Below are 15,942 nucleotides of genomic sequence, written 5' to 3' on the forward strand. Positions count from 1 at the left end.
TACCCCCCCTTCCCACCCCTCATCCCCCCTCCTCCCCCTCTGTAAACTCTAGCCCATTCTAATCTCTTGAGGCTTATCAATTCTTTGCTAACATGTTAATTTATATTTTCCTATATTTCTCTTTCAATCCTGCTCTTTCCCACTTTTCCCACCTCCTAGAATAAACTCTCATCCTATCTTCCTGCATGTGGTATGATCTTTCCATTCTACCTATCTGGTTTACTCTATTAATCCAGTCCTCCTCCTTCGGTACCTCCGATTTCCGCCAAAACTTGGGTATCAACCCTTTCGCCGCATTCAAGAAGTACCATATACCTGAATCTTTATATTTATTTACAGATGTCTCCACATTGTGTAGGAGGCACGTCGTTGGGTCTAACCCTATGTCAATTTCAGTTATTTCTTTAATCACTTTGACTATTATCTTCCAAAAAGCCTGGATCTTCGGGCATTCCCACCATATGTGAAACACCGTGCCTATCTCTCCACATCCTCTCCAACACATATTTGAATTTTCCCCATTCATCTTGTGTTCTACACTCGGTGTGATGTGCCATCGTGTCACACACTTATAATTCACCTCAACCTCCCTCATACTAATATTATCGTGTATCAATCTAAACATCTTTCTCTGTCTATCTTCATCAAACCCAACTCCCATATCTCTTTCCCATTTTGTTATAAAGTTTAACTTTGTGTTTGTGTCTAGTTCTGTGAGTATTCTATACACCTTTGAAATACCGTGCTTCCCATCCCTTTGTGTCTCTAACAACTTTTCAAACATATTCCACTCCTGTTTTATTCTCAGGGGTTTCGGTAAATTTCCAATAAAACATTTCAATTGATGATATTTCCACTCATCTATTCTAATAAAAATATCTCCCTTCTTCTCTATTAAATCTTTAAGTGATCTCAATTTCCCCTCCACCAAAACATCTCTCAATTGGGTATCCTCTTTTCTAAACCATCTCCCTGATATCTTATTCTTTCCCGGGGGAAAGTACTCAGTATTTGTGAGAGGCATTAATATAGAATTGAATTCCCATTTCATGTTTTTGTGTAAATTGTCCCATACCCTAAAGACATTTAAAGTATAGATACTTGTGCTTTCTTTAATTCCCCTAAACTGTGGTGGAACCCATATCATCTGACTCAATCTAATGCCACTAAGATCATTCTCAATTGTTACCCAGCTTTTCCCCTTATGGTTAAATGTCCAGTCATATATTCTTGCTAAAACCACTGCTTTATAGTATCTCTTGACATCTGGTAGACCCAGTCCCCCTTTCTCTTTAGTCCTACTCAATGTTTCATATGCTATTCTAGGTTTTTTATTCTTCCATATGTATCTTGTTAACATTTTTTTCATTATCTTAAAGAAGGCTTCTGGAATTTTAATTGGTACCATTTGAAATCTATACAGTATTTTAGGCATAATTACCATTTTGACTAAGTTTATACGTCCTATCCAGGATGGATTTCCTCCTTCTAATCTTTTTAAATCTTCCCTGATCTCGTTTATCAAAGAGATATAGTTTAATCTATACAAATGCTTAGATGAGGCAGTGAGTTTTATTCCTAGGTATTTTATCTCTTTTTCTCTCCATATAAAGGGAAATTCTTTTTGTAGTTTTTCTTTTTCATTCTTTGATATATTAATATTCAGGATCTCCGTTTTCGTTGGATTAATTTTTAGATTTGATAGTTCACCATACTCCTTCAGAATCTTCATTATATTTGGGAGAGTTATTCGGGGATTCCCCACATAGAACAACAAGTCGTCCGCAAAGGCCGCTACTCTATGTTCTATGGATTCTATCTGAATTCCCTTTACCGATCCACTTTTTCTTATTATTGACAGCTGAGGTTCAAGTGATAATACATATAGTAGAGGGGACAGTGGGCAGCCCTGTCTTGTACCATTAGACATTCCAATGGGTTCTGATCTCTCCCCATTTACCGTGATGATTGCAGTAGGCTCCCTATATAATTTACCTATCCACTCTCGCATTCTATCACCTATCCCCAGCACTTTTAAGTTGTCCATCATAAAGCCCCAGTCCACTCTATCAAATGCCTTCTCTGCATCAATCGACAAGAGCACCACCGGGGCCTTCCCTTTTCTACTTTTCTGAATAAGCATCAGGGTTCTCAAGCCGTTGTCTCTACCTTCTCTCCCCAGTACAAAGCCCACCTGGTCTCCATGGATCCATTCAGGCATCAGATCCCTCAACCTGTTTGCTAGCACCTTTGCATACAGTTTAGTGTCTGTGTTCAATAATGAGATAGGCCTGTAGCTGGAGCATTGAGATGGATCTTTTCCCTCCTTGTGAATAAGTACTACATGGGCCTGTAGGGATTCTCTCCTCACTTCCATCCCACCTCCCAGAGCATTCATATATTTCTCCAGCTTGGGTAACAGTACTTCACTAAATTTCTTATAGTACTTAACTGTATAACCATCCGGGCCTGGGCTTTTTCCCCCCGCTGTGCTTCTTAATGCTATTTTAATTTCTTCCTGGGAGATTTCTGCGTCTAGGGCATTCAACTGTGCTTCACTTAGTTTTGGTAATCCCGCATTTTTTAAGTATGTCATCTTTATTTCATTAATTCCCTCTTGAGCTTCTTTTAGAGGGCCTTGGGGACTAATATTATATAGCTTTTTGTAATACTCCGTAAACACTTTAATAATCTCTTTATTTGAGTGAACCAGCTCCCCCTTTGAACTTTTTATCTTTTCTATATAGTTCCTATTTTTCTTTTTATTCAAAGCTCTCATTAGATATCTTCCTGGTCTGTCTCCCCATCTATATCTCTCATTCAAAACCCTGTTGTATACTCTTCTCTTCTCCTCATCCATCAACCTCTCTAGCTCATCTTTTTTATCTAATAACTTCTGTCTCGTATCTTTTGTTATTTTCTTTTTATGGATCTGCTCCAAGTCCAATATTTCTTTTAAAAGCCCACTGACCCTCTCTCTTCTTTCCTTTTTCTTCCTTGCTCCTGCCGCAATCAAGATTCCTCTTATGAATACCTTGTGGCTTTCCCAGACTGTAGCTATCGATACTTCCTCAGTTTCATTCTCCTTAAAGTATATCTTAATCTCTTTCTCGATTTTCTGAACTACATCCTCATCCAGAAGAAGGACCTCATTTAACCTCCACCCTAATCCTCCAGTCCACCTTCTTCCCCATCCCATTTTCATTACGACCGGGGCATGGTCCGAGAACGTCCTTGTCTCTATGTCAATTTTAACCAGATGGTCTATAAGTTGATGGTCTATTAAGATGTAATCTAATCTCGAGTATATCTCATGTGCATTAGAGAAGAAGGTATAGTCTCTGTCTTTCATATGCGTTATTCTCCAGGTGTCCACTAGTTGATATTCATGCATCGCTTTTTTCAAAGCTCTCAGAGACCTACTCCCCTCTCTTTGCACAGAAGAGGTATTATCCTTTTGTGGGTCCATACAGAGATTTAGGTCTCCAGCTACAATCAAGCGCCCTTTTTTAAATTCCATTAATTTTTTCAACAGGCCCTTCATATACATCTCCGGATTTTTATTAGGGCAGTATATATTGGCTAAAGTACACTCAATCCCCTGCAGTCTACCTTTTAAGAACAAAAACCTCCCCTCCGGGTCGGTTCTTCTATCCTCCAGCTCAAATCTCATATTCTTTGCCAAACCTATTGCAACCCCTTTTGCTCTTTTAATTGGAGAATCTGCATAGTACCATGTTGGATAGAATTTGGATTTCAATTTCACGTTTGCCTCTATCTCAAAGTGCGTCTCCTGTAAAAATACCACTGACGTAGCCCTATGATGTAACTCATTAAACAACCTAAATCTCTTCCCTGGACAACTCAGCCCGTTCACATTATAGGTTATAAACTGTATTTCTTCCATCATTCCCAATTAACTCCATCCCTCTTCCAGATTGCCTCTTCCTCTTTATCCTTTCTGTCATACAGAGTATTACCCCAATACCTCCTACCCTCCCACCCTCCCGCCCAACTCCCGTCCCCTCCCCCCTCCCTCCCCCCTCCCTCCCCATCTCCTCCCTCCCTTAACTCCCCCCCACCCACCCACCCCCAAGGCCTTCTTTGCCTTTGGATCATACTCCACCTCTGATCCCTACCTTGGAGGTTCGGCTCCGCTCATGGCCGCTCCCCTTCCCCCCCTCTTCCCCGGGGTCCCTTTATCTGATAGCTCTCTATTTACTCTTCCAACTAGCTGCCACTTTCCTTCCCTACTGGTATATAAGTCTCTCTCCTCCACTTCCCAACCCGGTATCTCCAGTCTCTGCAATCCAAATTTATCACAAAAGTTTTTCATATCTTCCGGAAATCTTAGAGTTGCCGACATTCCATCCCTCCAACCGATCAAACTCGCTGCTTGACCCCATCTATATTTCACATTATGTTTTTTCATCTCTTCTAATAAAGGTTTCAATGTTTTCTTTCTTCTCAAAGTCTCTGCTGTTAAGTCCGCAAAAATTTGGATATTTTTCTCTCCATATGGAATATTTGTTCTTCCTTTAATCTTTCTCCATATCTCCTCTTTATCTCCATAATTGTGGAATTTAACTATTATATCTCTTGGTTTTTCAAATCCTTTTTCTTGTTGGTACTTCCCTATCCTATACACTCCATCCAGTTTAAACATCACCACCTCCGCTTTATCCACTATGGAGTTCAAGATTTTGCAGATTAACTCTTTTAAGTCCTCCCCCTGGGTCAGCTCTGGGACTCCTCTTACTCTTAAGTTATTTCTCCTTTCTCTATTTTCTTGTTCTTCCATCATAAAAAACAATCTTTTTTGTTCTTTTCTATTGTCTATTATCCATCTCTCTAATTTTGGGATAACTTGAGCATGACCCTGAACTTTTTCCTCTGTTTCCTCCATCCTGGTTAGCAGTTGTTCCAATTCTTCCCGGATTATGCCCATCTCTTGCTTTATTGATAATTCCAGATTTTTAAACATCTCCGCCATTTCCTTTTTATTTGGTATTTGCAGATCTCTTTCAGTTTCTCTTGGCCCTATACCTTCCGGTGGTTGTTGACTATTATATACCGGTCCCAGGGAAAGTCTCGGACTATTATCCAGACCTATTTCCAGTTCACTTTTTTCACTCACTCCTTGAGATCTTTCTGGGGTCAAATTTCCTTGTGGTATATACTTCTTAATCGAACCAGTTTGAGGGTTCTTAGACCCACTCCCTTTTGTATTTTTACCTTTCATGTCTTCAGCTCCTCCAAACCTTCAGACCCTCCCAAGGAATCCCCAATTTCCTTCTCTCAACTTAGAAAATACAGTTTCCCAATAAAAGCATTACTTAAATCTGGTGTACAGAGAAGAAAGATCCAATACATAAGTCCAGGATATAGAGAATATATAGGAAGTATATAGGGAGTATATAACAACCCCTGCAGTATACACAATGTTATCACTCACCCTCCACACTGGAGTACCTTTCAGTATGCAGTCCTCTCCTATAGTTGTCTTTCTTTGGGGGATTCCTTTGGGTCTCTTTAAGCCTTTATCTTTCTTTTCTTATTTTTCTGGGTTGGAGGAGGTATGGAAGCTAGAGGGATGGGGATGGTATAGGAGTATGTAGCAACGTTCCACTTTACACCTCTAAACATCGCTCACTCGTCTCCCCTGGGCTGCTGGACGCCGGGAAGCCGGCTGTTTCTTCTGCTCCCAGAGCTCCTCCGCGGCTACCCACGTGTGGGAGCCGCTATACTCGTCTCCCGGGCAACCCCAGTCCTACTCCGGAGCCAACGCGAGAGACGCCGAGTGAAAGAGGAACTCAGCCGTCTCTCCTCTGGGCTCGCCGCCACGCCGTCCCCTCGACCACTCTCCGACTGGGTAAGACTCCAGTAGGCTCCAGCAGACTCCAATGCTGCTCCAGTGCAGCTAGTTATGGGATCGGGACCTCATAGGGAAGATGTTCGGGGAAGGGAGCGAGGAGTACTTACTCCACGCTCTCCCGAGCTGCCATGTTCAGGCTCCACCCCCCTACCAGGATGGTACACGCCCCCCCCATGCCAGCAAGATGTCACTTCTGACATCATTGCTTACTATGTGTGAAATCTGTGAATGATCACAGAGGTCACATGGTACAAGGCTATTCACAAAAGCCTTGTACCATGTGACAAGCTGTGACCAATCACAGCTCGCTCAGTTCTTCTTAATGAGTGCAAGAATGCAGCCAGAGAGAAAGAGAAATGATTGCTTTTACATCCTATATGGGTGTAAAAGCAATCAGTGTAAAAAAAAATAAAAAATCTTCATCACCCCTCACAAGTAGTACAGTGTCACCATGGTGTAAAAAAAAAATAAAAATAAAAAATAATAAAATAAAAAAATAAAATAAAAATGTAAAAAAAAATGTTTAAAAATTATAATTTTTGCTTATAAACTAATTTGGATTTTTTTTTTTTTACTAAAAAGATAACGGAATAAATTTTGGCTAAGATTTATGATGAAATATTATTTATTTGCAAAATTTTATAAAAAAAACACTTTTTTTCAAAATTTTTGGACATTTCATTTACATAGCAAAAAAAATACAAATCCCAGTGGTGAATAAATACCACCAAAATAAAGCTTTATCTATCTCAAAAAAATGGTAAAAAATTCATTTGGGTACAGTGTTGCATGACCGCGCAATTGTCATTCAAAGTGTGATAGCGCTAAAAGCTGAAAATTGCCCTGGACAGGAAGGGGGTAAAAGTGTCCGGACTGGAAGTGGTTAAAGGCAGTTTTTTTCAAATGATTGAACAGATTATACATTGTGGAAAATTAAACTTCTGATAGAATTAAGAGACACTGTACCAGGATGTATAGAAGATGTTATTTCAAATCGAAACTGCAGTTGTCCACTAACATGATCTGTTGGCAGCCGCCGTCCTAAGGTGTAGCTTACAACACGATCCCTAGATGATGAAGGCAAGCACAAGTTATTTTATATTATACCTTTTTCTTTTCTTTTCTTTTTTAGACAAGTAATTAATGAGGAAAGAGTTTGAACATATTCATTGCTATATGTAACCTAACAACCATATGATAGAAAAAAAAACAACAAATAATAGGAATGGTTGGGACAAAAACGCATACAGCCATAAAAACCTTATCTTTCCCACTTTACTAAGATGCATTTTTTTTGTGGTTGTGCTTGTCCCCATTAGAGAGACATCCCATTTCTTCCCAAATGCAGAATGTTGTTTTCTGACATTACAACAATGGAGCCATTCTAGGCAATATATGATAAGACTACAATATGAATATGTATAGTTTACAGAGACCACAATACTCACCCAATTGCATGTCTTTCCAAAAGCCGTTGAACTGGCATTGAGAGCTTGCCCAAAAATCGCTTAATAATTGGTCGACTCTTTGCAAACTTATCCTTTACTTCAATTTCCAAGACATCAGTTGGGACAGATACAAAGCTGAACAACTGCAGAAACATTATGCAATCATGTATTACAAACATTCAGAGTTATGTTACTACTGACAATTTTTTTTGTTAGAAAAAAACAGAATAATGCTGATCTCTTTTCTAAACAAGTACAGATGATTATTGCCTTCTAAACACTTACTCATGTACCATAATCCGCCATTGTGAAGCCCTTCTTCATGGAATTTTAGACTTTGTCTATATTATACACTAGGGATTTTGGATGGACAGATGATAGTGAGGCATATAGAAAAGCTTGACATGGTGCTGCCCCCACTCTTAAAAGAGTAACAGTCTTTATTAGTGATCGAAATGAAGCCAAAGATGTGAATGGGAAAGAGTTACTATAAACAAAATATAACATACTGTGCAGCTTGGGTACAGCCCAGCTTTAACCACTAGACTACAGGGCACTTATACCCCTTTCCTGCCTTCAGGACACTTCTACCCCCTTCCTGCCTACAGGACACTTCTACCCCCTTCCTGCCTACCGGGCACTTCTACCCCCTTCCTGCCTACCGGGCACTTCTACTCCCTTCCTGCCTACAGGACACTTCTACCCCCTTCCTGCCTACAGGACACTTCTACCCCCTTCCTGCCTACAGGACACTTCTACCCCCTTCCTGCCTACAGGGCACTTATACCCCTTTCCTGCCTTCAGGACACTTCTACCCCCTTCCTGCCTACAGGACACTTCTACCCCCTTCCTGCCTACCGGGCACTTCTACCCCCTTCCTGCCTACCGGGCACTTCTACCCCCTTCCTGCCTACAGGGCACTTCTACCCCCTTACTGCCTACCGGGCACTTCTACCCCCTTCCTGCCTACAGGGCACTTCTACCCCCTTCCTGCCTATAGGGCACTTCTACCCCCTTGCTGCCTACAGGGCACTTCTACCCCCTTCCTGCCTACAGGGCACTTCTACCCCCTTCCTGCCTACCGGGCACTTCTACCCCCTTCCTGCCTACAGGACACTTCTACCCCCTTCCTGCCTACCGGGCACTTCTACCCCCTTCCTGCCTACAGGACACTTCTACCCCCTTCCTGCCTACAGGGCACTTCTACCCCCTTCCTGCCTACCGGGCACTTCTACCCCCTTCCTGCCTACAGGGCAATTCTACCCCCTTCCTGCCTACAGGACACTTCTACCCCCTTCCTGCCTACAGGACACTTCTACCCCCTTCCTGCCTACAGGGCACTTATACCCCTTTCCTGCCTTCAGGACACTTCTACCCCCTTCCTGCCTACAGGACACTTCTACCCCCTTCCTGCCTACCGGGCACTTCTACCCCCTTCCTGCCTACCGGGCACTTCTACCCCCTTCCTGCCTACAGGGCACTTCTACCCCCTTACTGCCTACCGGGCACTTCTACCCCCTTCCTGCCTACAGGGCACTTCTACCCCCTTCCTGCCTATAGGGCACTTCTACCCCCTTGCTGCCTACAGGGCACTTCTACCCCCTTCCTGCCTACAGGGCACTTCTACCCCCTTCCTGCCTACCGGGCACTTCTACCCCCTTCCTGCCTACAGGACACTTCTACCCCCTTCCTGCCTACCGGGCACTTCTACCCCCTTCCTGCCTACAGGACACTTCTACCCCCTTCCTGCCTACAGGGCACTTCTACCCCCTTCCTGCCTACCGGGCACTTCTACCCCCTTCCTGCCTACAGGGCAATTCTACCCCCTTCCTGCCTACAGGACACTTCTACCCCCTTCCTGCCTACAGGGCACTTCTACCCCCTTCCTGCCTACCGGGCACTTCTACCCCCCTTCCTGCCTACAGGGCACTTCTACCCCCTTCCTGCCTACCGGACACTTCTACCCCCTTCCTGCCTACAGGGCACTTCTACCCCCTTCCTGCCTACAGGACACTTCTACCCCCTTCCTGCCTACAGGACACTTCTACCCCTTTCCTGCCTACTGGGCACTTGTACCCCCTTCCTGCCTACAGGACACTTCTACCCCTTTCCTGCCTACAGGACACTTCTACCCCCTTCCTGCCTACCGGGCACTTCTACCCCCTTCCTGCCTACTGGGCACTTGTACCCCCTTCCTGCCCAGGCCAATTTCCAGCATTCAGCGCTGTTGCACTTTGATTGAAAATTGCACGGTCATGCAACACTGTACCCATATGACATTTTTATTATTTGTTTGAGACAGATAAAGCTTTATTTTGGTGGTATTTAATCACCTCGGGGATTTTTATTTTTTCTTAAACAAACCAAAAACCACTGAAAATTTTGAAAAAAAACGTTTTTTCTTAGTTTTTGTTATACAATTTTGTAATTAAGTGATTTTTCTCCTTCACTGATGTGCGCTAATGAGGCTGCACTGATGGGCACTGATAGGTGGAACTGATGGGCACTGATGAGGAGGCACTGGTAGGTTGCACTGATGGGCATTGACAGGCATCACTGATGGGCACTGAAAGGCAGCACTGATACATGACACTGATACATGACACTGATATATGGCACTGATATATGGCACTGATAGGCGGCACTGACTGGCACTGATAGGCAGCACTGACTGGCACTGATAGGCGGCACTGACTGGCACTGTTAGGCGGCTCTGACTGGCACTGATAGGCGGCACTGACTGGCACTGATAGGCGGCACTGACTGGCACTGATGCGCACTGATAGGCGACACTGACTGGCACTGATAGGTGGCACTGATTGGCAGCACTGATATGTGGCACTGACTGGCACTGATGGGTGACATTAAAAGGCAGCTCAGATGGGCACTGATATGTGGCATTGATGTGGCACTGATGGGCACTGGCACTGATGGGCACTGACAGGTGGCACTTCTGGGGCCACACTGATCATCAGGGCACACTGATCATCAGTGCCCTGATGATCAGTGTACATGTCCCCTCCGTGGAAAGCCGATTACCGGCTCTCCTCTCCTCTGTCAGGACAGCTCGAGAGGAGAGAAATGCCGATAACCGGCATTTCTGTGTTTTCATGTGATCAGCTGTGATTGGGCACAGCTGATCACATGACCGAGCCGACATCTTCGGCTCTTTCCGTGATCAGTGATCCGCTGTGTCCGAGGGACACAGCGCACCGGCGATTGCCACGCTGCACGCTCCCTGAGTCGCGCATGCGCAGTGAGAATGGTAGGACGTCATAAGACGTCCTATCAGAACGAGAGAACCACCTTGCGCCCGTCATTGTACTATAGGGCGGGCGGAAGGTGGTTAAACATATCCTTTGGTTTAGGTGTAGTCTTGGGAGGTGTGAAAAGAAGTTATATTCCAAATTATTTTGCAATAGCTCTAGTTATGTGTTATGGCAGCCCACATCATGTGCCCTGATGGGACTTTACCCTGGAAAACATGGTTAGAATCAGCCCCCTTACCCTGAGAACCCAGCAAACGCACAGAAATCATTGTACAGGTTACTGTTGTGCAGTGTTTCAGCCACCAAGTACAGGTACATTGATAAAAGAACTTCCAAGCAATTCTTCAATATAAACGGATCATTGGCAGATAATACAATAAATTCTAGAATATCTGGTGTCTGATACTATAGTGTACACAAGGCACCCATAATAGTGAAAGATTTACCACCACATGGCTGCTCTACATACTGTACATCGTATCGAAGACAGTTCCACAGCCCTATTTATTTGAGATTTGAGAGGAGGGCTCTGGCTTCCAACAGTTTAAAGCGTATCTAATCAATTCCTATTTCTTAGATGTGGTGGCTGCATTTTTTTGTTTCAAGTTTCATATTCTGAGTTTAATATTCCAAGTTCCATTTTCTAAATTCCATATTTTCATAGTTCCATAAGTTGCATGTGCTGAGTTTGTTGTTTTTGTTCCATGCGCTATGTTTGGTGTCTCAAATTCTGTGGTTCATGTTCCCTATTCTAGATTCCCTAATCCATATTCCAAATTCAGTTTTCCATAGTCTATGTCCCATGTTTTATATTCCGAGTTACGTGTTCCATTTTCTACATACTGAGATCCATGTTCCATATTCAGAGTTCCTTGTCATATAATCCAGATTTTATATTCTCCAAGTTCTATATTCTGTGTTCTGCTTTTCATGTTTAATATTAAGAGTTAAAGGTTTCATATTCTGAGTGCTATATTCCAAATTCCATGTCTTAAACTCCATGTTCCATTTTCTAAGTTCCATATTCTGCTTTGCAAAATTTAAATTGGATCTAAAGTAATAAAAAAAATTTTTTTACCTTAAAGCATTCTATGCATCAAGGTAAAACCCCTTCAGTGTCAGTTTCTACCCTGTATAGATCCAGCACTGTGCTCATTTGCAGGGCTTCTCTCCTCTCTCTCACAGGCTTGGCCGAGAGCAGTGGGAGCAATTGGCTACTGCCGCTGTCAGTCAAATCTACTGAGGAGTTTCATAATCCATTTTCCGAGTTGCATATTCCGAGTTCCTTGTTCTGCGTTCCACATTCTGGGTTCCATGATCTGATTACCATTTTTCACATTCCAAGTTCAATATTTCAAGATCGGCATTACAAGTTTCTAAATCCATATTTCATATTTGGAGTTTCAGTGTTCATGCTCCAGTTTTTTTTTCTGAATTTCATATACAGAGTTCCATATTCAATTCTCCACATTCCATGTTTCATTCCAAGTTCCATGTTCCATATTCTAAATTCCATATGTATTCCACGTTCTAAGTTCCAAGTTTCAAATTTCATATTCCAGATTTCATGTTCTGATATTTGATGTTCCATGTCCTATATTTGGTGTTCTATATTCTGAGTTCTATGTATCCTACTCTACTTTGTTCAATATTCTTTCCTTATTTTAAATACAAGTTTCCAAATTTCATGTTAAATATGCTGTGACCCATATTCCATATTTTCCGTGTTCCATGCTCCATTCTTTAAATACCAAGTTCAATGTTCTCTGTATACTGAGTTCCATATTCCAGGTTCCATGTTTTAAATTCCATGTTCCACTTTCCAAGTTCCCTATTCCAAGTTCCATTTTTCATGTTCCAAATTCAATATTCTGAGTTCTATATTCCAAGTTCTAAATTCCATGTTCCAAATTCCAAGTTCCATGTTCCAAGGTTTATGTTAGGAGCAGGGGCGGACTGACCATTTGGAAACTCGGGCGCAGCCCGAGGGCCCGGGGTCGGTAGGGGGCCCCATGAGATGCCCCTGGTACCTTTTTCATAGGCTTTTTTGAGTTTGGGCAAGGACACAGGGGCCCCATGATCCCCTATTGCCCAGGGGCCCCATGAGTTGTCAGTCCGCCCCTGGTTAGGAGATCAATGTTCTGTGTCTTGCACACAGTTCCATGTTCTATATTTTTAGTTCCATGTTCTAAATTGCATAAGACACATGAAAATGGAACTGGGACTATGAAACATGGAGTTTAAATTAGGGATTTTGAAATATATAACATGGAACTAAAAAATTGGACCACAGAACAAGGAACAGGTGATATGGAACTCAGAATAAGGAATATGGAATACAGAACCCTGAGTTCTTAATTTTGATTTCCATGTTCCATACATTCATGTAAATAGTAAGGACAGGTTATAGACTTTTTAATATATTTGGACAAACATTAGATCTTTATTTATTACAGGTATGTATAAACAGTAGTGCAGTCAATATTTGCAGTACTTTACATATATATTGTACATTCACATCAGCCCCTAACCCTCAAGGGGCGTACAATCTGAAGTCCCTAACTTACATCCATGCATACACATACTAGGGACAATTTAGACAGGATCCAATTAACCTACCAGCCTGTCTTTGGAGTGTGATAGGAAACTCACACAGGCACAGGGAGAACATGCAAACTCCAGGAAGGTGGTGCCATGTTTGGGATTTGAACCAACGACCCTAATACTGCCAGGCAAAAGTGCTAACCATTTAGCCACTGTGCTACCCACAGATCTTCATTTAAACTGTGCCTACAAATCAAGGTCATATTATTGGACAACTGACAGATAACATTGATATAGTGTAATCATTCTAATCTAAATTCATATTTGTCCCATTGAAAAAGTAAGCTTACCTCTATCCCCAGCCTTACCTACTATATTGGCCACCACCTATGCTACTGGCTGTAAATGCAATTGAATAACAATCAGATAGCACATACCCCCTATACCCTAATAAAGTGACAAAACAAGTCAACCTATACACTCCTTCACCCTAAAGGAGGACTAACCAAATACTACAGCAGATTTGAATGAATATAATAGTATCTAAAAAGTCCAAAAATAGTCCAAACATTAGTCCATCAACATGTGAAAAGGTGACAACAATGCTCAGAGCAGATCCAAATAGCTTAGATTCCAGAGGGGTCGATGATGGATTCCAGATACTCCTCATAGACCTCAAATAAAACAAAACCTAAACATAGTGTATTATCTTAGGATAACATATATGTGCCACTCGTGTTACATGCAAAAAATCAAGTGCCACAGCAATCGTGAACATAAACGAAATAAAAGGAACCCACTGCACTGGGCTCCAACCTTGAAACAGATTTCTGCGCAGGACAGATTGGGGAGTAACCAAACAATACTGTGGACTTCTATTTACCACCATTGGAGGTGGCTCTGAGACTCCTTTTTCTATGTGGATGCCGATTGTATTTCTCCCATTATGGGTGCCGATTTTAGCCTTTTTCTATGTAAGTTGCTACAATAAAATTGTGGTTTTACTTGATCATAATACTGACCCCTGATCTGTCTATGAGGTCTGTGGAAAAGTATCCAGAGAAGCTTATGGCATTTTGATGAAGCTCCATCCCACATATGGATTCAATGCTGGTTATGTTTACCTTCGAGTAATTACAGTATTTTCTGGCGTATAAGACTACTTTTTATACTTAAAAATATACCCCAAAAATTGGGGGTTGTCTTATACGCGGGGTATAAAATGTGAACCTTGAGTTTGTTTGGGTCAAGCTGGCTGGATGTGCAGTAATGTACATACAGTGTACCGCGCTGAGCCAAGCTGGCTCAAAACAAATGTCCCTATGAGAGATTAATCTGTCAGCCCGCTGGATGTGCGGTATATACAGTATACTGAGCCAAGCGGTTTCAAAACGTACCGGTACATCCCTACGGTAATCAGCCCATTGGATGTGTGTATGTACGGTAGCTGCGGCTACATACAGTATACACTGGACCAATCACGGCGAGTGATGTATTCTACTAATGAATACAAAGTCTGCTCAGATTGGCTGAGTCAGAGAGGTGGGCTGATGATGTCACAACCTCAGCCAATCCGAGCAGGCTTTGTATTCATTAGTAGAATACATCGCTCGCCGTGATTGGCCCAGTGTATACTGTATGTAGCCGCAGCTACCGTACATACACACATCCAGCGGGCTGATTACAGTAGGGACGTACCGGTATGTTTTGAAACAGCTTGGCTCAGTATACTGTATATACCGCACATCCAGCGGGCTGACAGATTTATCTCTCATAGGGACATTTGTTTTGAGCCAGCTTGGCTCAGCGCGGTACACTGTATGTACATTACTGCACATCCAGCGGGCTGTATATATACTGTATACTGTATGTAGCCGAAGCTACCGTATTACCGCACATCCAGCGGGCTGTATATATACCGTATACTGTATGTAGGCGAAGCTGCCGTATTACCGCACATCCAGCGGGCTGTATATATACCGTATACTGTGTGTAGCCGAAGCTGCCGTATTACCGCACATCCAGCGGGCTGTATATATACCGTATACTGTATGTAGCCGAAGCTGCCGTATTACCGCACATCCAGCGGGCTGTATATATACTGTATGTAGCCGAAGCTGCCGTATTACCGCACATCCAGCGGGCTGTATATATACTGTATACTGTATGTAGCTGAAGCTACCGTATTACCGCACATCCAGCGGGCTGTATATATACCGTATACTGTATGTAGCCGAAGCTGCCGTATTACCGCACATCCAGCGGGCTGTATATATACCGTATACTGTGTGTAGCCGAAGCTGCCGTATTACCGCACATCCAGCGGGCTGTATATATACCGTATACTGTATGTAGCCGAAGCTGCCGTATTACCGCACATCCAGCGGGCTGTATATATACTGTATGTAGCCGAAGCTGCCGTATTACCGCACATCCAGCGGGCTGTATATATACTGTATACTGTATGTAGCTGAAGCTACCGTATTACCGCACATCCAGCGGGCTGTATATATACCGTATACTGTATGTAGCCGAAGCTGCCGTATTACCGCACATCCAGCGGGCTGTATATATACCGTATACTGTATGTAGCCGAAGCTACCGTATTACCGCACATCCAGCGGGCTGTATATATACCGTATACTGTATGTAGCCGAAGCCACCGTATTACCGCACATCCAGCGGTAACATCTGATTTGGAATTTGATCCATATGATGACTGTCTTACAAATGTATCACAAGATGTCATTCATGAAGTTATGATGCCAGAGGATGGACATGAGGATTTTGAAGGATTTTAAGTACC

The 15,942-nt window shown here is 42.8% G+C and overlaps 1 protein-coding gene across 2 annotated transcripts in view; it reads right to left on the minus strand.

The window, feature by feature from the left end:
* HECW1 (HECT, C2 and WW domain containing E3 ubiquitin protein ligase 1) overlaps window positions 1-15,942 on the minus strand; it is a 550,087-nt gene that overhangs the window by 155,033 nt on the left and 379,112 nt on the right. For both annotated transcript variants that reach the window (XM_089691201.1, XM_089691202.1), the window contains 2 exons: window positions 7,324-7,466; window positions 6,842-6,942 (listed from right to left, as the gene is read on the minus strand). In XM_089691201.1, coding sequence (XP_089547327.1) covers window positions 6,842-6,942; window positions 7,324-7,466 — 244 coding nt within the window. The remainder of the gene's footprint in view (window positions 1-6,841; window positions 6,943-7,323; window positions 7,467-15,942) is intronic.

The sequence above is a fragment of the Staurois parvus genome, unplaced genomic scaffold, assembly GCF_062004578.1.
Source record: "Staurois parvus isolate SC_StPar_1 unplaced genomic scaffold, SC_StPar_1.0 ptg000554l, whole genome shotgun sequence".
Taxonomy (NCBI): Eukaryota; Metazoa; Chordata; class Amphibia; order Anura; family Ranidae; genus Staurois; species Staurois parvus.